We start from the raw sequence: 23,046 nt of genomic DNA on the forward strand, positions 1-23,046 counted from the left end.
TCCAAAAACTAAACAAAAAAACACAAATGCACAGCACTGGCTCAAACTTGATGAGGCTCAAAGCTGAACCCTTTGAGTTGTTTCTGTTTTAACCTTGTAACCACGCGGAATTAACGGGTCAAAGATCGACGTTCATCCAATTACGGCAAATTCCGAAGTGAAACTATGAGATCAGGTTGAATAAAGTCTAAACTTGTTTTTGTGTATGAAGGGAGTGTGTGAGTGGGGAGGGTGATTGTGTGTGTGTGAAATGTGTAAAATGTTATCCTCAAAGTGTGTGTGTGCATGTTAGAGCAAATCTGTGTGTTGACATTGATATGCATATAGTTTATAAAGCGTGTATATACAGTATTTATGTGTGTGTTATTATGTGTGTAGGAATGTTTACATGATGTGTGTTTATAGACGTGTTTATGTGTGTGCAGGCGCATGTGTGTGTGTGTGTGTGTGTGTGTGTGTGTGTGTCCTGTACCTCGCTCCACTCGCTGGCTGACCAGCCAGGGCAGGCCTGGTCGTTGCAGCTCTCGGCAACCAGTCTCAGGGAGTCACTACAGTCCCTGTCCACCAGTCTCCTCCCCAGGTTGTTCATACAGTAGGAGTCCCTGGTACGAGCCCCGCGACCACACGTCTTAGAACACTGCCCACGTCACAACACGTTAGAGTCAGCATGAGACCATTCAACTTGTACTGCACCAAACGTATAACATACCCACATTTACCTCGAGTCAATATCATGTCCACTTATAGTAACACGGAAGCAAAAGTCAAGTAGCATCTGTCTTGCATGAGGAGACGAGAAATGAAGAGGCTTTTTATCAAGACAATGTGCAATAGCATCACGTAGTGAAAACAAGTATTATAATCATCTTTCACTTAGATGATATGTGTTTTTGACTGTAGTTTCCACTGACCTGGGACCAGGTGCTGTACTGCCAGCTCTTGAGCAGACAGTCGCCGTGGCAGGCCTCTCTGGCCTGTGGTTTGGGTAGGTCAGAACACGCCCTCCCCTCCACCCTCTCACTCTGCCTCTTCAGCGAGCTGTACCTCATACACTGCACGTCCAGGGTCCGGTAGCCAGGGCCGCACTTAGCAGAGCACTCACTCTTCCCTGCTATGTGCCACCTGCAACAGGCTATATGGATTAGTGTCTGTTTAACAGATATACAGTGAGTGTGTGTGTGTGTATATCTACCTGAGTTCACAGTCAGTGTTACATGGCTCAATGGCAGCGTTGGGACGGGGTAGAGGCTCACAGCGCTGGTCAGAAACCCCCAGGTGGTCACTCTTCCTCACACACGCTGCCTTGCGCCATCGCTCACCTATATGCACGCACGCACGCACGCACGCACACACACACCAGGGATTCCGTGGCGCCGGACAACGTGACCGGTAAGATATCCATTTGAGAAATTGACCGAACCCATATGTATTTGGGTGCATAAACCCATTAGGTTGTCCACCCACGTTGCTCAGAATGACAGAAATCACATTTAGATTATGGCAATTCATCTCAACAGAACATGTAGATTATGTAATGCAGCAGCCAATAAAACGTCATTTTTAAAAATTTGCCAAAATGCATTTCGCGGTAAAACACCATTCTAAATAAATAATGAGCGCACCTGATAGCGGTTCCATATGTGACAGAGACGAAAGTCTCTGTTAGAAACTTAGAAAGAGGGGAGATCTAAAGATGCAACAACGAGGATGGGTTGTTAATATGACTAGGACTGTGCCTTTGGCTTCTGGACAATGACAGAAAGTTGATATGAAATCCAATAGATCAGGAGAGAAATGGCAGAGTGGTGAGTCCAATAGAGAAGTAAATAAATGTCCCAAAATTATATCATTACGCCTGTCTTTACAGAAAGAAAGGAAATCATTCAAAAAAAGACTTCACCAGAAAGCATGACTTAGCCACAGAGGAATCGAGGATCATGAGCTTCTTTCAAAATAAAAATAGCTGTGGACTGTTTCAAATCACAAGCTCGTAGACCTATGCCTATATGGGAAGCCCAAAATATGGGTAGTGGGCGAGGCAATAGGCTCAGTTGATGATTGAGTTGGGGCTGTCAGTGAAAAGCATCTCAAATGTGTGAGAAGATAATGTGTCGAGTGTCATTTCAAATGTTGAGACAAGAAGAAGGGAGGGGTGTTTGGTGAAGATAAAGGAGTCTCTCCCCAGTCATTCATTGTTTCATTGTATAAATGTCACCAGTAGTAAAAGCAGTGTCAAGCAGCACATCATTTGGCTCCATACATTTCTGTTAATGCATGTATTAATTACAGTAAATTACCGTTCTCATTCCCAGAGTGGAAACGTTGTTTGCAGAGTTCACAACCTGCTAAACTTGTGAGAAACAAATTTTAGTTTATTTCATAACCATCATTTCCATGATTTGTCTTTTTTTTTTTAAATGATCTTTTGTTTGGAGTGCCTCGTGAGCATGTGTCTGGTTTCTCTCTCCTGAAAATGTTGAGTGAGCACCCACGCCTGAGCACCATAGCGCGGAAATGTAGGAAAGTGTTTTAACATCCATTGTGAATGATACATTAAAACTATAGTTCCTCACAGTAAGTCTTTCCAACAATCTCCTCCTCGATAATCACCAATCCTCTGTGTGAAAGAGCAATGGAAGTTATAGGCCTACTGCTGCATTGGCCTATAGGCTACGAGCTCAATGCTCTCATTTCTTTAGCCACCAATGGATCACAGTGTTTCAACTGTTTCAAGAAAATGCACATATGAAAATCATAACTGGCACGAAGAATGGTAAAAACGGTAGGATAAATTAAGTAAGCTTCCCCAAACTTGAAACTCACGCACCGCCTATGAATTATTTATAAAATAATTGCCTACACGTTTCCATGGTAGGATTTTGCCTATAGTCTACTTTGATGCAAGTCTCATAATATGAAATAAAACATTCAGATTTCCAACAATGAAGTATGTTTTCAAAATGCATCCTGCCTCCAGCTCACATTGTAAAGTGGAGGGTGACACGCTGACAGCCTGTCGTCTTCACTTGAATAGTGAAAGGAACGTGCCCTTTAATTAGTTGAGAAACACAAATAGTAACGTTAGAGGTTTTCAATCGTACACCAAAACAGTTTTGAAACACGCGGTTGGATTTAGAATCGTACAAACAAATATGAACATGTATGTACTCACTACTGTACGTCGCTCTGGATCAGAGCATCTGAGAAATGTCAAAACACTTAAAAAAACAACAAGTCGCTCAATGAATGGGCTGATAAACACGTTTCACTACAGCAGCAACCAGCTGAGGCTCTGCAGGAGAAATCCATCTCAGAAGCGGCTCTGTATGCTGTACGCGTGTGATAGTTGGGTTGGATGAATAAGATACATGACGACTAACAAAAATACACACAGGCCAATTGAATTCCACTAAATTATGCAAATTAGACCGATAAGCATAATGGCCAAATGTATTTCCATCTACTGGTATTGCCATCAATTAATAAAAAGCATTATTTTGTAATGCAATTTAGTTTACTGGACATTTTGGCAGGCAAAAGTTGTATTTAGTGTCTTTAAAAATAAAATAGGACAACCCTGGTACACGCACACACAGGTCAACTTTGGATTAGATCCCATTTGACTAAAGGATCGACTGCCAAGGAACGCATTTCCCCCTCCTTTACATGTTCTGATCAACTTCCTGTCATTGGGTCCCAGACCAAATGGTCTTAGCCGGGCTGGGATCAAACCGTTTCAACTGGATCCTGCTAATGATGCTGTATGCTCTGAGGCAAAGGAAGTATCAGCCCCTGCTTATAGGCTCAGGGGGTGGAAGGTGTACAGCAGGAGTCCATCTAGATTCAGCCATGGTCTGATATATCCTTGGGCGGATGGTCGGAACATAGTTCTAGATCATTTTTACACTGCAGATCGACCACAAGAATGCCAAACAGATTTAGTATTTGTCAAAAACAGAATCATTTCAAACCTCGATAACATGGGATACGATTACGTGCCTCTCTATTTATGCAGGGGATTACCTGGCAACAGATTTCCTCAATGAAAATCACATTGAGCTCATTTCCTGGTTATTTCACAGATTTTTATGTCCAAGAACGTCAATAATGGTTTTGGCCCGCAGGCCGACTAGATGAGTTTATTAGTCACATGCACAAGGTCGCAGATGTAATCGCAGGCTACAGTGAAACTCTTATGTGCCGAGATCCAACAGTTAAATGTTTTATAATAAAGTGAATGAGATAATAATATACACTGAGTGTACAAAACATTAAGAACACCTGCTCTTTCCATGACACAGACTGACCAGGGGAAAGCTGTGATCCCTTATTGATGTCACTTGTTAAAGCCACTTCAGTCAGTGTAGAGGAAGGGGAGGAGACAAGTCATAGAAGTACTTTTAAGCCTTGAGACATTCGAGACATGGATTGTGAATGTGTGCCATTCAGGGAGAATGGGCAAGGCAAAATATTTAGGTGCCTTTGAACGGGGTATGGTAGTAGGTACCAGGTGCACTGGTTTGTGTCAAGAACTGCAACATTGCTGGGTTTTCCACGCTCAACAGTTTCTGCGTGTTTCAAGAATGGTCCACCACCCAAAGGACATCCAGCCAACTTGACACAACTGTGGGAAGCATTGGAGTCAACATGGGCCAGCATCCCTGTGGAACGCTTTCGACACCTTGTAGAGTCCATACCCAGACGAACTGAGTCTGTTCTGAGGCCAGAAGTGGAGAGGGTGGTGCAACTCATTAGGAAGGTGTTCTTAATGTTTTGTACACTCAGTGTTTACACATTTACAACTGTAGCAATAATAAATGTCCATTGGGGGGTGGGGGCATGGTAAGTGTCCGCTGGCTGGATGTAGAATGTCTATCAGAGGAGCAGCAGGGGGGGGAGTGAAAAATGAATGAAACAATAACACAACATAATAATATTTATTCTGTTGGGGAACCCTGATGTATTGGGATGTGATCAACCAGGTCAGCTCAGGGGGGCTGCAAAGACACATGGCTAATTGGGTGGACGGCTATGACCTTACCCTGACACATGCGGCTGCACTCCAGCCAGGAGCCCGAGGGGTCCCACACAAACTGTTCCCTGTGCTCCTCGATGGGGATGTTGAACGAGTAGCGCACGTCTGGGTTGTACAGGTTCCCCACACACAGAACCTAGGGCAACAATGAGAAAAAGCTTTGACAATATAGAAGGAGAGATGGGGAAGGAGAGGGGGAGAGAGAGAAAGAGCCGAATGTGAGAGACGGAAACAAAGAGCGATAGAGACAGACAGACAGACAGACGTCAGCCTTGCCTGTAGGATGAGTTCCTCCTCAACACGTTCAGTGCAGTTGATGCGCTCCTCTTTGGTGTCTGAGCCGCTGTACTCAATGACGGTTCCCTTGAAGGTGATTTCCCTTTTGAACATGGCCACCACAAAGTTTCCATTCAGGAGAGAGTTAGAATGGCTGTCAGATAAAGCTGAAAGGAAACAAAAAGAGAAAAATATAAATATAAGATATAGCCTCAACACATTTGAGAAAAACTTGTGGGTCTCAGGTTTGGACAATAGTTTGAGGGGGAAAGTAGTATAAACATTCATCGACTTCAACCCAATAATGTTCTGCAATGCCATTGTTGCATGGGGGTAAGTAAAAAAAAAAATGGTGGCTCCAAATTGCAGTAATTTGGAGCTAGACTGCGTGACTCTCCTTGCCAAATGACATTACAATGCTAACAAAGTAACCTCCAAATCCAAACAATTACATAAAAACAAGCACAAACACAAACGCACACATGCTGAACCAACTCTGATATACACATTAACAACCAAACACCAACTAGCTAACCCCGTCAACACACACACACAAACAAATGATGGTTCTGAGAAATATGCAGTAAACACAATGTAATTACAATGTAAGAGAGCCCATGTTGAAACAATGTGTGTGTGAGTAGGTCTCCTGTGGTTCTCGAAAACCCTTTCAGCGATTAGCTTCGCTCACGGTTGGCCATGTGAACTATAATTTTCCTATGCTATGTTAGAAACGTCAATCATCACTTGCGATCGGGTTTTCGAAACATATGGCCCTTATCTTTTCAATCAGTGAGAAATAATCTTTCAAAAAAAAAAAAAGATACACCTGTAGCAGATTTGAACAGATCCAAACTCTATGTGTGCCTCCAGTTGATGAACTACACTTCCTCCCCAGTTACGCTCACACAAAGGCGTTCGGAGCACACTAGATAGATAATGCCGATGTCTTCCATAAACAAGTGCTGTACAGTGGAGATATGGCCGTGTGGGAACCCTAACCCTATACAATATGTTTTTTTCAAACAATTATTTCAAGCTGATATGAAAGATATGTTTCTAGAACCCTGACCGCAAGCGATGCGTGTCAACGTTTAGAGCAAGCGTCGGGGCTCATAACAAAAGGCCCCCAGGAAGAAGATGCCTTCATCAATAGGCGTTAAAGGTAGTTCGCGTTTATGAATTGGCTAGGTCTCCAGTAGGAATGGGTATTTTAAATAATGTCATTCTTTCTGAAATGACAAGGTTTCTGGCGCGGAGAGAGATAAAAAGTAGCCACGCGGACTCGTGCTAGTTAGACAAACCTGTAGATGCCACAGGTTATCAACCATCCAACCTGGTAGTGTCTTTACTGCATCAAATCAATGTGACGAAGCTAGCTAAAATAGCCATCTAGTTAGGTTAAATAAGGCTATTTTGCTATGCTCCCCGTCCTTGTCTACAACAACTCCATTCAGATTAAACAACAGTCCACCCGTCGGTTGCTTGTTGTAGCATCCAAGCATTTAATTCCATTTAGCTTTGATTAGAGACCTCCCACTTTACATTGCTTGCTACACACAGAGCCTTTGACTGTAGTGCCACCTTGATTGGCCGACAATAACAAGCTGCACGTGTGCTTGCTAAGGTAGGCTGTTGCCGCATTCCTCTGCCCAGACATTGCTGATGTATGCCAGATCTTACAATGTCTGGATAGGTATTTTACTTATCAACTAACCACATATGTTGTAGCAATCTGGTGCCCAACGGCACAGTCAATGGCGGGGCATGCAAGCATTGGTTGACACATGCAACGTCTGAGCAGGGGGACACGACATGTCAGATCTTACAACACCTGGATAGACGTTTTAAGTCTCAGTTTACCACATCATGTGTTATATCAATCTGTGAGTCGAAGACACAGTCAAATTATTTGAGGAATACATATTTATTTCAATAGGTAATGAAACATACTTAGCGTTAAAGTACACGATCAAGACTGCAAAGTGTGTATGTTTTTTTCGCTATTATAAAAACATCATAAAAACTACTCTCAAAATGTGGTTGTTTTATTCAATTAAGAATTTCAAACGCGCACACACACACAACCATGGTCCATCTCATCCAGCCCCTATGTACTTTCATCAGGCCTGGTTACACATGCCTCTAATTAGCAGCTATTCTACACTCATTCATCATCCTCTCATTCAGCCACTCCGTTTTCTTTCCCAGCTTGCCCCTATGGCCTGACTATGTGGGCCCACACCCCGCCATGCTTCCTCCATATACATTCTGACTGGTATAAATGACCAGCGGTTTGGCATTATTCCATACTTCCTCACCCCCTTCCTTACCTTGTACCTACAGCTGAGGTCGCTGGTGGGTAACCATGTTCTGACCAATGGCTGCCCTTTGACAGAGGAGGGGGAGAATCACATTGACCTATTGTATGGTGCACACCATTTAAAGGGGCAAAAATAAAAATCGCTATAAGCCTCTACAGTTAGAGTAGAGGCTTATAAACTGGCTGTGAGTGAGTTGGCCTGGTGTGAGGCACAGTGGCTAACTAGTGACACCATCACACATAATCACAGGGGCCTGAGGTGACATCCAGAACAGTGATCACACACACACACACATACACACACACACACACACACACACATACATACACACACACTCACCGAGGTAGTTGTCATCCTCCGGCTTCCCAGAGTAGCTGACCTGTTTGATATCAATGTTGGTGGCTCCCGCAGGGATCCGAACTACTGTGTTGTAACCTGGATGGAGAGAGAGAGAACGAAAGAGAAAGAGAGAGAACAAAAAGAGAGAGAGAAAGACGGAGAGCGATGTAGTTTACGGTGAGAAAGCTAAGGGCAACCACAACAGTCCCAGTACTGAACAGAACAGTCACACCTTGATTTAATGGCTTCACTATGCTGTAGGATTCAGGATCTGTGATCTTCCATGGGAAGGGAAGGCGAGCTCTTACCTCTGGGATTAAAATGTCACACTTGGAAAAATAAGAGGAGCTCTCAAATAACCTGTAGAAGGTTAATTTCACTCACAGAGGCCCACCCGTGAAATAATATGTAATTACTCCCCGGCCCGGTCCGGCGATTGCCCTGTAATTTCCCTGGGTCTGTGTTCCATGACAGGCCGACATGGGTAGAGGGAAGAGGAGAGAGAGGAGAGGAGAGAAAAGAGGTGAACGGGAAGAGGGTGAAAGAGAGGGAAGAGGTGAACGGGAAGAGGGAGGAAGAGAGTAGGAAAAGAACAGGAGATAGAGTTGAAAGGGACAAAGAGAGAGGTGGAAAGAGGGGAGAGAACTAGGAGGATGGAGTTTGAAGACATTGGAGTGAGGGGAGAGGAGAGGGGTTGGAAGAGAGAGCCGGATTAAAGAGAGGCGAGAGAGGGGGTGAAATGGAGAAGAGAGAGAATGGCATGGGCCACTCAGGGCTAGCACTACTAAAGGGTATCTCTCGTCACACCGACCAGCCGACTGGCCAATCACAACACTCCAACACACAGTTTACTCTGGTACCACAAGAAAAAGGTCTTACAGCATCAACCAAAACCAAAATAAACGGTTTAAAGCAGTTGGTAAACAGCAATTGCTGAAGAAGGTTCATGACAAGTCAATTCAAACCCATTCACTTCAGTGCTAAAATCAAACAGCAGCATAAATGTCTCTTCTGTGCTGTTAGGATTTAAGTAGTATGTTAAATTCCCGCTCTAACTGGTGAAGACAGCTTAAGCACATAGGTACAAGGAGAAGGTGAACTGAGTAAACCGCAGACCAGGTCCCCCTTAGAGAAAGCCACAGCACCTCCACAGGCCCTCGAAGCCCCCGAAACAACCATTGACCACACATACAATCGAATGTAACCGCAGGGCGACCGCAGAATGTAAACACAGTCCTAAAGGAAAGACACCCCTGTGCACCCTGGGATAGCTGAGCCTGGCTGGAGAGAGGGAGGAGGGAGAGAGAGGGTGTGGTTACACATGCTTGGCCCAAGACTCCTCGGTGCAGACACAAGCGGAGGAACGGACAGATAGAGACAAAGAGAAGCGAAGAACAAAACTCATATTGAGTAAACTTGACCGGAGCCACACCTATGGTAATTTCTATTTTGTTATTTTGCAGCTCAGACTTGAAGGTGATTGGATGTAATTAGCGATTGGCCTGGGATGAGATATCATACCAATCATGAGTTTGAGGGGGTCAGTTTGAGAACTTCCAGTGTTTACCTGGGGCTTTCCACAAGTTTGGGGACTTTATCAGGATATATGTTATGCAAAGCATTGTCCAAAAGCAAAAAGGAAAAAAAATAGCCTTCACAAGCATCCAAAAGTTATGTCATAATTCTGTGGTCATTTGTGCAGTATTCAAGTGTCAAATAGTTTATGGCAAGCGTGTTGTATTTCACCTGTTCATCGACAATTGTTATTGTGAACAGTGTGCAATACCTTCTTAAGTATTTTGGAATACAGGGAAACAGAAGAAAGGCAGCCAGGCTTACCATACTCGGCGTCGTTGAAGGTCCCAGCGAGGGTTTTGCAGGAGGAGTTGTCCCCTCCACACACTCCACACTTGTCGTTCTTCGCCTTGGAGTTCAACACATGGTCACAGCCTGCTTGCTGTGGAAACGCCACAGAGACAAACCAATCAGACAGGCGGTCACACAGAGACACACCAATCAGACAGAGGGTCACACAGACACACACCAATCAGACATGGGGTCACACCAAGGGCTATCTCTGTCATCGGTAGTCACAAACCTGCACTAAAAATAGATGTTATCCTCAACCCAACATCCACAAAACTACAGCTTTCTCTTTGAGGAGGCAAAAATGGTGAAAACGTGTGTGTGTGTGTGTGTGTGTGTGTGTGTGAGCGTGTGTGTGTGCGTGTGTGTGTGTGCGTGCGTGCGTGCATGTGTGTGTGTGTGTGTGTGTGTGTGTGAGCGTGTGTGTGTGTGTGTGTGTGTGCGCGCGCGTGTGTGTGTGTGTGTGTGTGTGTGTGTGTGTGAGCGTGTATGTGTGTGTGTGTGTGTGTGTGTGTGTGTGTGTGTGTGTGTGTGTGTGTGTGTGTGTGTGTGTGCGTGCGTGCGTGCATGTGTGTGTGTGTGCGTGTGTGTGTGTGCGCGCACTCTGATACAGAAGGTCAGCATCAGCAACATATCACAACATTATAAGCGATATGCTGATATAGACAGACACAGCTGAGAGAACATATAAGTGTGTAGCTGTGCTTGATACACAATGTTGACGTAAGGGAGTCCAGCTACCCGACAGAGGCCTTGAACGCAGATGTCGTAGGTGTCTGGGCCACATGGTGTGCCGTCGATGACGCGGTCCTTCAGCTGATAGTAGGCCATTGTCCCGGTAACCCGACAGAAGAGCTTGCACCGATCCTTCATTAGAACTACAGAGGAAGGAAAGATAGAAGAAAAAACAACCTATGGAGTATTCTTTCTACGTGACATACTATAGTGAAACACATAAAAACAACAGTATCTTACAGTATAAGCCTACTGTTAGCAAGTCAACCATTTTTTTTTTTATTATCCACAATAATACCGCTATTTACATTTTTGCTAGGATCAGCAGTTAGCTTTGCTGAAATACCAACATTTCTATCAGCTATTTGGAAATATTCCACTCTGCTTGACAGCAATTTGGACTCTGTGCTTGGTCAGTTTGCTTGTTTAACATTGTATTGTGACAGCTTGAGGTTACTTCTTCGAAATCATCAACACTGCGCCAAAGCCCTGTCTCCTTTGCCAAACGGCATCTTGTCCAGCAGAGCCAGCCATCACAATAATTATAACAACGCATGAGATATAGAAGAGGGAAGCTATCCAGGAGCATCATGTGGTAGTATTGAATGTTTCTATAGTGTTGATTACATTCATCCGTCTGTTCCTATCCAGACTATGCTAAGCATTGAGGGAAGAACACACTGACAGAATCTGCCTCTACGGAGTCAAAAGCAAACAGTAGAGTTAGTCTATTTACCAGGACAAGATGGGCATTGTGGGTATGGAGACAGAAGCACCAGAGATATGTTTTACTTATGTCATCCTGAAAAATATTGACTAATAATCCCTTTTAGCCCTCAATTAGGCCTCAATGTAGTGTCTCCATTACAAACTATAACAGATGCCAAGGTGTTCTCATGGTTGAACTGCGAGTGCAGTGTGCCCTAGCACAAATAATACATGGAGTTTTATATACAGTAGTGATTTTCAAGGACCCAAAGACGCTTTAAAATAGAGGGTACTCACTACCGCTGTACTTGGGCATCCAGCGGACGGTGGGAGGTAGACCGTTGATGTTGAAGTGCTTGCCGTCGAACTGAGAGCACTGCTCCTCGCGGAAGTCTCTTTGTCCTCTGGGACACGGCTCAGTGTTGCACGACCGGAACTTCATCCTTCGACCCACACAGAACTTTCCTCTGTTCCTGGGCCTGAAGAAACATTACGACAATAGAACTTGATTAAAACTTGACTGACATTCACCTAGGGTTTGACTCTTTGATTGACATGTGTTTTGCCAAGTACGCAACTCAGGCTTTTTTTTGTGGCTTTTACTCAGGTATAGTATTGTTTTGACTAATCAGAGCCCTTACTCAAGGTGTGTTATTATTGCTTTGACTGGCTACTCCTGGTGTGTTTTGTCTTAGTTTGGCTTAGTTAGACTGAGACTCAATCTTACTCAGGCTTGAAGGAGTCTGCTGTTGTGTTTGGACTGGTTACTCTAAGACTCCAACTCCGGGTTGTTGCAGTCTCCTGGTGTGTTGCACTGGTAGGAATAAGAGTCTTACTCAGGGTTGTTGCAGTCTCTGGAGGTGCTCCTGGTGCCTCCTCCACAGGTCCTGGAGCAGACACTGTAGGGTCCCCAGGGGCCCCACTCCCCATGGACCGGCCGCAGGTCCAACTCCTTGTTCACACACTTCCCATGTCTGCAGTGCTACACAGAGAAAGAGTACACTATATACACAAAAGTATGTGGCCACCCCTTCAAATTAGTGGATTCGGCTATTTCAGCCCCACCCGTTGCAGACAGGTGTTTGAAATCGTCACTGCCCTTCTAGAGCTGCCCCGGTCAACTGTAAGTGCTGTTATTGTGAAGTGGAAACATCAGTGTCCGACCTCACTAATGCTCGTGGCTGAATGGAAGCAATGTTCCAACATCTAGTTGAAAGCCTTCCCAGAAGAGTGGAGGATGTTATAGCAGCAAAGGAGGGACCAACTCCATATTAATGCCCATGTTTTTGGAATTAAATGTTCGACTAACAGGTGTCCACATACTTTTGGTCACGTAGTGTATAAGTGGTAGGTAAGATTTCCAATGTATTCCAATGCATTCGTGATGGACATATGGAAAAATAAACGTGAAGCTTGAATTTGAAACTTGAGACCACAAACACACACAGGGGATCATCTTAGAGAGTGTGACATCATCACTTATCCAAATCCCAACCAACACACCACAGTGCAAGAATGTCAACTCAGCTTTGGTTGGTGCAGAACCACATTTAGCGCAGGCAGTGATCACAGCTGGGAGTGTTGTCCCTCCTCCCCTTCCTTAATCCTCTGTTCAGATGTAAAACTATACCCTTAAAGAAACTAAGGGGGATGCTAAACCTACTGTCAATTACCCAAGAGGAATGTTTCCAAGTTCCCCATGCAGCTGTGGGGATGGGGCCTGTTGGCTCTGGTTCAGCGCCTAGCCTGCTGTGTGGGGAGGGATGAGGGGAGAGGAGGGGATGAGGGCAGTGCCAGTGAGTGGAACCAGAGCCAACAGCACTCTGCAGAGCTGCACACTGCAACACTTCCATGTTGTCAGCCTTTATTACATCATGGATTGACCGAGGGGGCAGCCAATAAAATCTTCAAATGCGTTTGGCTGTTTCTTCTCAATGAGCTAAGCCAGGTCCTCTCCTGTTGAATTCCTTCTCTGCTGGTGTCACATGCCCCCCTCTCGTGTGGACAGCCAGATATTCCTCCAAACTATGTAAGGGGGCATCCCAAAATGCCACCCTGTTCCCTAAATAGTTCCATAGGTATCTGGTCAACAGTAGGGCACTATGTAGGGAATAGGGTGCCATTTGGGCTGCATCACGAGCCTGCCATTTCATCAGCAGCGTTGGAAATTGAAAGTCACCCTACCCTTACAGAAAAACTACATTCATTTTACATGTGATCCTATGTCAAGTTGATGTGACAACATGTGACAACATGTAAAAGCAACATGATACCATGAAACTACACGTGAAAACATGATCTCAAGTGCTAATTCGATTTTCACATGACGTTTTCCACATTTGAAAATGCAATTCCACATGTGAGAGTTAGATTTTCACATGTGAAAGTGAATGTGAATCTGTAATTCACGTGAGGTGAAAACAATTATTCTCCTCACGTGAGAAGATGGTGTTAACATGTGAACTCTAAACTTAATACATGTGAACATATTGTTTCATATTTCATATGTTTCATATTGTGAACATGTGTTTCTTTTGTTTTAACGGGGACATTTCGGCTCAACAGGTGAAAACAGCTATTTCACGTGACAATGCAATTTCAAAAGTGGTACGCTGTTCAGCTAAAATAGTGTAAACAACTTTAATCAATGATAATATGCTTACATTTGGCATGATGACAGTACTGACTTGTCAATATCATCCCACCTGGGATTTAAACTCACAGCTTCTTGATTTTGGGGTATGCTGATCTTTCTGCTGCACCACGAAGTCTGTAGCACATGGATTACCTTCAATACATTTCTGCACTTAGCAAAAGAGTGCCAACTGAACTGCTATTTTAGTTATCAGTTAATCTGACTCTTCTCTCATCATTCATTTAATTCACTTATTCACTTACAGAGATGCTTGATCTAGGTCCCAAGAAACAAAGAGATCTTCTGTTGAATCTGACAATTAATCTTAATGGTTGTATAGTCGTCTCAAATAAAACTGTGAAGGACCTCGGCGCTACTCTGGACCCTGATCTCTCTTTTGACGAACATATCAAGACTGTTTCAGGGACAGTTTTTTTTCCATCTATGTAAACATTGCAAAAATCAGAAACTTTCTGTCCAAAAATGATGCAGAAAAATTAATCCATGCTTTTGTTACTTCTAGGTTAGACTACTGCAATGCTCTACTTTCCGGCTACCTGGATAAAGCACTAAATAAACTTCAGTTAGTGCTAAATACGGCTGCTAGAATCCTGACGAGAACCAAAACATTTGATCATATTACTCCAGTGCTAGCCTCCCTACACTGGCTTCCTGTCAAGGCAAGGGCTGATTCCAAGGTTTTACTGCTAACCTACAAAGCATTACATGGGCTTGCTCCTACCTATCTCTCTGATTTCGTTCTGCCGTACATACCTACATGTACGCTACGGTCACAAGACACAGGCCTCCTAATTGTCCCTAGAATTTCAAAGCAAACAGCTGGAAGCAGGGCTTTCTCCTATAGAGCTCAATTTTTATAGAATGGTCTGCCTACCCATGTGAGAGACGCAAACTCGGTCTCAACCTTTAAGTCTTTACTGAAGACTCATCTCTTCAGTGGGTCATATGATTGAGTGTAGTCTGGCCCAGGAGTGTGAAGGTGAACGGAAAGGCTCTGGAGCCATGAACCGCCCTTGCTGTCTCTGCCTGGCTGGTTCCCCTCTTTCCACTGGGATTCTCTGCCTCTAACCCTATTACAGGGGCTGAGTCACTGGCTTACTGGTTGAGTCACTGATGTGATCTTCCTGTCTGGCTTGGCGCCCCCCCTTGGGTTGTGCCGTGGCGGAGATCTTTGTGGGCTATACTCGGCCTTGTCTCAGGATGTTAAGTTGGTGGTTGAAGATATTCCTCTAGTGATGTGGGGGCTGTGCTTTGGCAAAGTGGGTGGGTTTATATCCAATTTTCACAATTTGCAAAATGTTGAAATTTCACGTGAAATCATGTGGGTTTTTCCGTAAGGGTATGGACATATGGAGTGAGGAAGGGCTGTTTCATAAAAAAAACATAGGAGAGGAGGAAACAGTCAACGGATTTATCACAGTATGGCCTTACATATACTACCCATTCACATTGATTCATAAACTTGTTTTTATTTTTACATAAACACACTGTGCATGAAGATAGTGTGGTATGAACTGATGAAATCCTGCATTTAAGCTGGGTATCGGGAAACCTACCGACCAACCCCTGCCAAGAAGAGGTAGACCTAACAGTGCTTTCATAAACCAAACATGGCAGCCTATTTAGTTCTGTATGTGTAACCAAATCTCTCTCTCCGTAGAGAAGATAGCAGGAGGGTCCTTTTCAGAGAAAGAATGTGGGACAAGACGGCGTCTGTCTGGGTGCACTGCGGCAGGCAGGCAGGCAGCCCGTTGTCTGGGCACACAGACACGGGGAGTGGTGGTGTGGTGGCGATAAGAGAAACTCTAGAGTTGTGATAACAGGGTAACAGAGCTCATTACTGGCTTGACATCAGGAGCGGTTTGCCTTTCTCCCCATTCAGACAGAAACCATGTGACCAGACCACAGCCCATTGGGCACACTCACCAAGGAGGCTGCTGTGCTGCTTTGAATGTACACAAACTGTCTTCAATGGTATGTAACATGTATAGATACAGTCCCATCTGCACGTTCATTTGTCATGCAGAAGGCCAGGAAGGAAAGCTCCTACGGCTAAATCTCTAATTTGCCTCAACTGTATACTTTTACTACTGAGCAAATTACATTTGACTTATTGTTCAAACTGCTCACCCGCTCCCTTATGGAACAGATGTTGTTTGACAGTATGAGACCCTGCATAGATGTTCATAATGACTCTATTAAGCCAGAGAGAATGTCAATCAAGGGGTCAAGGGGTCCTCGTCAGGGGAACAGTGAGGTTGAGGTGTGTATGCCTGAGAATGAATGTGCTCTAAGCTGTGCCATGACCTGGGGTGAACACCTGTGGATCTCCCTTCCATACCGCAGACACACACACATCCCGAATCTGGCACGGCCACTCCGACGAGGGCTATGGTGTAATACACTCTAAAGAGCAATGATGGAGTATAAGGAATATACATGATGACAGGCAGGTGTTAAAAAGCCCGGGGGGATGAACTAAACAAAACCACAAACATTTCCATAATTCAGACAAGTTTTGAGTAATGATCTGGCCTTTCTTATCCCCCCCACTCCTCAGCTCACCCTCAACATTCCACATGCTGGCCAATTTTGTAATGACATTAGCCAAATGAATTCCACAGCTATATTAGATTTGTTCTAAAGACACAACGTGGAATGTGCTAAAAACGAACCACTCACACACATGAGTAGACGCAGAAATGGGTTCCACACAGTACTAAGGCGAGGCAGGCCTTTCTTTGGGTTGAGAAAACACTGAGCACTATAGATCTCCGCTCGCTCAGGAACTGTAATACATCATAGGAAGTGGTATGAGAAACATCTGAAGCCCTCCCAATAGAGTTGATTGAACCAATGAAGAATCCTCCTAATATAACACAACACCAGAGAGCCAGGCAGAGCATGGTGGAGGCTTACTGACACTAACCTTACCTAAACTCAGCTTACTGAGTGTCTCGCACCATCGTGTCAGCATGCCCCCCCCCCCACAGAATGAGAATTGTCAGCCAAGACCTTAAAAGTGTAACCCCCCCCCCCCCCCCCCCCTCCATGTTCAACCGTGCACCTGGTGATTGAACGGGTTACCAGGTGCAAATTTCGGGATGGCTCTTAATGCCTTCAGAGGGGTGCTGGAGGTCCATGGCCGGGTAGAGAGCACCCCCCACCCTGGTCCAGCCAATGAGGGGCACCCCTGGACATTTTTGAATGTTTTTCAAAAAATAATTTAAAAAAAACGACAGTATGGTTGTATGGGATAGGGGAGGACCACCACGGTGCTGCTGGGTAGTAAGACCTGAGCAACTGTCAAACACAAGGGGCTGTCAGATAGGACCAAAGCCCCTGTAAGCCTTTAAGGCATTCCACTCCCCTCTGGCGCTTCATGTTTACAACCGTTTTGTTTAGCTTGAAAAGTGTGTGTGTGTGAGTGTGTGTCTGTGTGTGTGAGAGAGGTGTGTGTGAGTGCGTGTGAGTGTGCTATATAGGCTCTGAAGCATCTGGGGCCCTATTGATTGTAATTAGCACGTCTCAGGGATGCACAAATACAGCCTTGGAAAACGCTGAGGTGAAAAAACCTCGGTAAAGCTGGCATAACCCTTTAGGGCTCTGGACCACAGTTTCCTCGACAGATTGTCAAAATGTGTCCTCAATTGGGAATGCAGTGAGACATTTGAAGGCCTTGTGAGAGAAACTTGCCCAGCTGTTGCTAGCATTTGTTTCAAATTAAGAATTTTCACACTCACTCACACACGCACGCACGTACACACACACACACACACACACGTTGTTGCTTAACGTTTAGTGAGGCTTCATGTTGTTGAGGAGGGAAAATGCTTAGCTAACAGCAAACCAAGTCTCAGCATCTGCTCTCCTCTAAGTTCAGCTGGCTGGTTAGAGGTTGCGCCCTGTAATTGCGAGGAAGTTGCTCGAGAGTACATCATTTTTCCCCAAGCCATACATCATCACAGGAATGAGAGGGCAGAGGGATTGATTTAAAAACCTCCCAGTCTTTAATTTTAACACAGCCATTTCCAAAAGGCATCACCTTTCATGTTCTGGTTCTCACAGCCCCGGGTTGGAGTTCAGACAGACAGACTGGCCAGCCACAGCAGGACATGATTTGTATGCTTCTGTCCCTGACGGTCTGAACAGATCAGTACCACATCCATCTAGCTAGCTACCCCATCGCTCTACTCCTCAGACCCAAATCAGACTGGGTAGTGTGCTGCATATCAGGGATCACTTTCAGATATAACACGATAGAGACCACCACCAGACCTCCATGAACGTGTTCAATCAGCAGCACAGTGTAAGCTAGCATGCATAGCCATGGGAAGATGTTTTGAGTATGGGGTGCTGGGGGGCGTTAGATGAAAATCCCATTTATAATAAGGCATTGCATGCATTTACGTATAATCGAATTAGCGTAGTGGCATACAGTTGAGCAGACCCGATTTTAGGATTTCCACACAAGGGGATATTTTTTTGCCTTTTATAAATGCATTTCATGCAATTCTACGTCATTTACATAATATTTTTTAATACCACACAAACGACCAAATGCAGGCTACTGTGAAACTCGCTATTCAGGTAGGACGTCATTTTTTAAAATATATTTATTTATAATAATTTGTTTTAGAAATATACTTATTGTATATCATTGTTATTATTGGAGGCTTATTTATTAATCCAAACCAGTTCTTTAAATATGCTAAATGTGTTTTGTTTCAATCTGTTGAGACATTTTTGTTGGCTTAATTAAGTTTGATCTGTAATTGTGTGCTCTGTATTTAGTTTAAGATGCGTCATAAGAAGGACTTTCATACAATAAATATTATTAGCCTATTGCTTTCATTTTTTGTGAAGGTTTAAACCAGTTTGCAAGTGTTTCGTTTCATTCTGTTGAATCGTTTTTTTTGGGGGCCAAATTAACTTACAACTGTTGTGTTTGCCACGCTATAATATCCTGCTCTTATTTTTCCCAATAAACAATGACTTGACTTACTTTTGATATTACCCTAATAAAGTTTAGAAACTTTGTTTGGTGGGGTGGCTATTAGCCTATTATATTGCAGGCCTATGAAATGAAGGCAATGCGCATCATCACTCCAACTGACTCTGACAGGTGAGGTAAAACACTGTTTTAGGCCTACCAGAGTTACTCTGGTAAAACACTGTTTTAGGCCTACCAGAGTTACTCTGGTAAAACACTGTTTTAGGCCTACCAGAGTTACTCTGGTAAAACACTGTTTTAGGCCTACCAGAGTTACTCTGGTAAAACACTGTTTTAGGCCTACCAGAGTTACTCTGGTAAAACACTGTTTTAGGCCTACCAGAGTTACTCTGGTAAAACACTGTTTTAGGCCTACCAGAGTTACTCTGGTAAAACACTGTTTTAGGCCTACCAGAGTTACTCTGGTAAAACAAAATACAATCCTTATCTTTATAAAAAAAATTCTGATCGAAAAATAACGTATTACCATTAAAGAAAATAATAATAGCAGCCCTTTTCTGAACCCCTTTTCTGTACCCCTATATCTGTATAGCAAACACATTAGCCAATCTGACAAGGATAAAGAAATGCATGTTGGTGTCATAGCATGTCGCCGGCATATCTCAATCTCTCTCTAAGCTTCCTTCATAGACATTTTTTCTAGATGAATATCATACAGTGGACAAATAAGCCCATAGGAAAGGATATACACATGCAATGGTCTGATGCATTTAGTGCTTAAATCTTTGACAGCTGAACTGTGAGGTGGACAGTTATTGTCTTCGGAAAGTAAACACCAATAAAACAATAGGCAACACCCCCAGCACCCCTACTTCCCAAGGCTAGCATGGTACAGATCTCCAATAACTAGCATAAGGCTGAGTGATGCTGAATACCTCCATACTACTGCTTCAATAGACTTGTAGAGGTGCAAGGTGAGAAAGGGGCAAGGGGATTTTTACCTTCGGGAAGTATTCAGACCACTTGACTTTTTTTATGTTACAGCCTAATTCTAAAATGGATTAAATTGTTTTTTTACCCCTTTTTTTTTACCCCTATACCCAATACCCCGTAATGACAAAGCAAAAACAGGTTTTTAGAAATTGTTTCCAAATAATTAAAAATAAAAACTGAAATATCATATTTACATAAATATTCAGTATTCAAATTTACTCAGTACTTTGTGAAGCACCCTTGACAGCGATTACAGCATCGAGTCTTCTTGGGTATGATGCTACAAGCCTGGCCCACCTGTACTTGGGGAGTTTCTCCAATTATTCTCTTCAGATCCTCTCAAGCTCTGTCAGGTTTGATGGGGAGCATCACTGCACAGCTGTTTTCAGGTCTCTCCAGAGATGGTCAATCGGGTTCAAGTCTGGGGCTCTGGCTGGGTCACTCAAGGACATTCAGAGACTTGTCCCGAAGCCACTCCTGCATTGACTTGGCTGTGTGCTTCCAGTTATTGTCTTGTTGGAAGATGAACCTTTACCCCAGTCTGAGGTCCTGAGCGCTCTGGAGCAGGTTTTCATCAAGGCTCTCTCTGTACATTGCTCCGTTCATCTTTGCCTCAATCCTGACTTGTCTCCCAGTCCCTACCTGCAGAAAAACATCCCAACAACATGATGCTGCCACCACCATGCTTCACCGTAGGGATTGTGCCAGGTTTCCTCCAGACGTGACACTTGACATTCAGACCAAAGAATTCAATCTTGGTTTCATCAGACCAGAGAATCTTGTTTCTCATGGTCTGAGAGTCTTAAGGTGCCTTTTGGAAAACTCCAAGCGGGGTGCCGTGCCTTTTACAGATGAGTGGTTTCCATCTGTCCAATCTACCATAAAGGCCTGATTGGTGGAGTGCTACGCTGCAGAGGTGGTTGTCCTTCTGGACGTTTCTCCCATTTCCACAGAGGAACTCCAGAGCTCTGTCAGAGTGACCATTGGGTTCTTGGTCACCTCCCTGACCAAGGCCCTTCTCACCCGATTGCTCAGTTTGGCCGGGCAGCCAGCTATAGAAAGAGATTTGGTGTTTCCAAACTTCTTCCATTTAAGAATGATGGAGGCCATTGTGTTCTTGGGGACCTTCAATGAGGCAGACATTGTTTGCTACCCTTCCCCAGATCTGTGCCTCGACACCATCCTGTCTCGCAGCTCTAAGGACAATTCCTTCAACTTCATGGCTAGTTTTTTGCTCTGACATGCATTGTCAACTGTGTGACCTTATATAGACAGGTGTGTGCCTTTCAAAATCATGTCCAATCAATTGAATTTACCACAGGTAGACTCCAATCAAGATGTAGAAACATCTCAAGGATGATCAATGAAAACAGGATGCACCTGAGCTCAATTTCGAGTCTCATAAGAAAGGGTCTGAATACTTATGTAAATAAGGTATTCCTGTTATTCATTTTAATACATTTGCTTACATTTCTAAAAAACTGTTTTCGCTTTGTCATTATGGGGTATTGTGTGTAGATTGCGGAGGATTTATTTATTTTTTAATCAATTTTAGAATGAGGCTGTAATTAATTAATTAATTAATCATTTTAACTTCATTATTTCAATACAATACAAAAAAAAATCGAGGTCCGATATTTGTTTTTGCAGTGCTGCTTCGTCAACAAAACAAAAACAATAACAACGATCGTGTGGCGGACAGTGGCGCTGTGTTTAGTATTTCCAATAGTGGTCTTATGTTCGGGGTACGCATATTGTTTAACAACAAAAAAGAACCTTGTGGAGAGATGTGAACCATCATGGGAAACAGTATCTCCTTTCTTCCTTGCACTCTAAGAGGTGAGATAGGGGCTTAGAGGGATGATGCAACCACAACCTGAGAACCACCCCCTCAACCCCTCACTCCATCCTCTCTACGCAGCAGTGGAAGGTTATCATTCGTGTGAATGAGTGGTTTTGCCCATAAGCTATTCTATTCACATGTACCGATACTTTTACCTTTGGTGTTTGTTCCTCTCTCATTTCACATAGACAGACTCAAACCTAGGCTGAAGATAACAAAGGTTAAGACAAGGGGATTCTAATATCCCATCATTTACTGCATAAATGCGGAAGAATTCTAAGAAATGGGACTAGCGATGCTAGTTAGCATCGGCGCTGGTCCCATGAATCTGTTCATTTTCAAAAGCTTCCCCAATGAATTATTAGGTTGTCCTAACCTGGGTATCTTCAACCTAGGGTCAAATTAGGCTACCTCTTCCTCTTCAGGTACATATCTCTGGATTATTCCATAGTTATTTGCTTCATAATGTTCATGTTCAGGTATTAAGTTGTCTGTATATGTGGATTCAAATGGGAAAGTTAGATAGGAAGAAAATATATGTTGTGTACAGCATGCTTAAAAAACCATCCATTGTGAAGAAGGACATAGTATACCCTAATTTGTCTCAGTCATGTAGCAACCTCCTGTTATCCAATCAAAATGAAATCCATCCTCTGTCGCCATAAGCTTCCATCCCTACCGTACAATATTAAACATAGAAATGACATGATGGAGAGAGCTAGCAAAACAACAATCCACTTGTTCAGCTAAAGCAATAGGTCTGTGATGATGGGAAGTGGAAAAAATCCCAGAGATTAGCAGAGAGTGATATTGATACGAGTCAGAGATTCCAGAGCCTGAGCTCACAGGCAGCGTCGTACGACACTAGCGTGTTTGGCTGCCAGGGGGCCGAGCCAACACTCCCCGCCTCAGCCAACACATTCTATTCTGCCTGAGCCTGGCTCTGCTTTTCAAGACCTCACTATTGCTCTCTAATTGGCTGAAATGAGAGGAGAGCAGCTTGCAGCTATGAGGAATGTTCTGATTGGAATAATACAACTAGGATTTCCTCTCTGGCTCTTTGACACAAGTCGTTCAAAACAACCTTTCGGAAAGAAGTCCGGAAGCGTTATAGTTCAACTAAAATGCAGAACTCGAAAGAATTGACGGTCTTGAAATTAAACACAATTGAAATTTCCATCTACCGCACCAAGCAGAACAAAACCCACAAAAAAAACTTAAACAGAGTTTTCTTTCAGTCACACACTCAGGCCTGAACACTGGGTAAGGTGCTTAATAACTGGTGGGCAACAACAACAGCACATTTGCTTCATTCAA

The 23,046-nt window shown here is 43.8% G+C and overlaps 1 protein-coding gene across 1 annotated transcript in view; it reads right to left on the minus strand.

The window, feature by feature from the left end:
- The window catches only part of LOC135509501 (A disintegrin and metalloproteinase with thrombospondin motifs 20-like), a 135,993-nt gene that overhangs the window by 54,929 nt on the left and 58,018 nt on the right, over positions 1 to 23,046 (minus strand). The window contains exons 12-21 of the mRNA XM_064930223.1: positions 12,120 to 12,265; positions 11,581 to 11,762; positions 10,582 to 10,718; positions 9,814 to 9,931; positions 7,975 to 8,070; positions 5,312 to 5,478; positions 5,042 to 5,171; positions 1,193 to 1,319; positions 912 to 1,122; positions 473 to 637 (exon numbers count right to left, since the gene is read on the minus strand). Coding sequence (XP_064786295.1) covers positions 473 to 637; positions 912 to 1,122; positions 1,193 to 1,319; positions 5,042 to 5,171; positions 5,312 to 5,478; positions 7,975 to 8,070; positions 9,814 to 9,931; positions 10,582 to 10,718; positions 11,581 to 11,762; positions 12,120 to 12,265 — 1,479 coding nt within the window. The remainder of the gene's footprint in view (positions 1 to 472; positions 638 to 911; positions 1,123 to 1,192; positions 1,320 to 5,041; positions 5,172 to 5,311; positions 5,479 to 7,974; positions 8,071 to 9,813; positions 9,932 to 10,581; positions 10,719 to 11,580; positions 11,763 to 12,119; positions 12,266 to 23,046) is intronic.

The sequence above is a fragment of the Oncorhynchus masou genome, chromosome 22 (assembly GCF_036934945.1).
Source record: "Oncorhynchus masou masou isolate Uvic2021 chromosome 22, UVic_Omas_1.1, whole genome shotgun sequence".
NCBI lineage: Eukaryota > Metazoa > Chordata > Actinopteri > Salmoniformes > Salmonidae > Oncorhynchus > Oncorhynchus masou.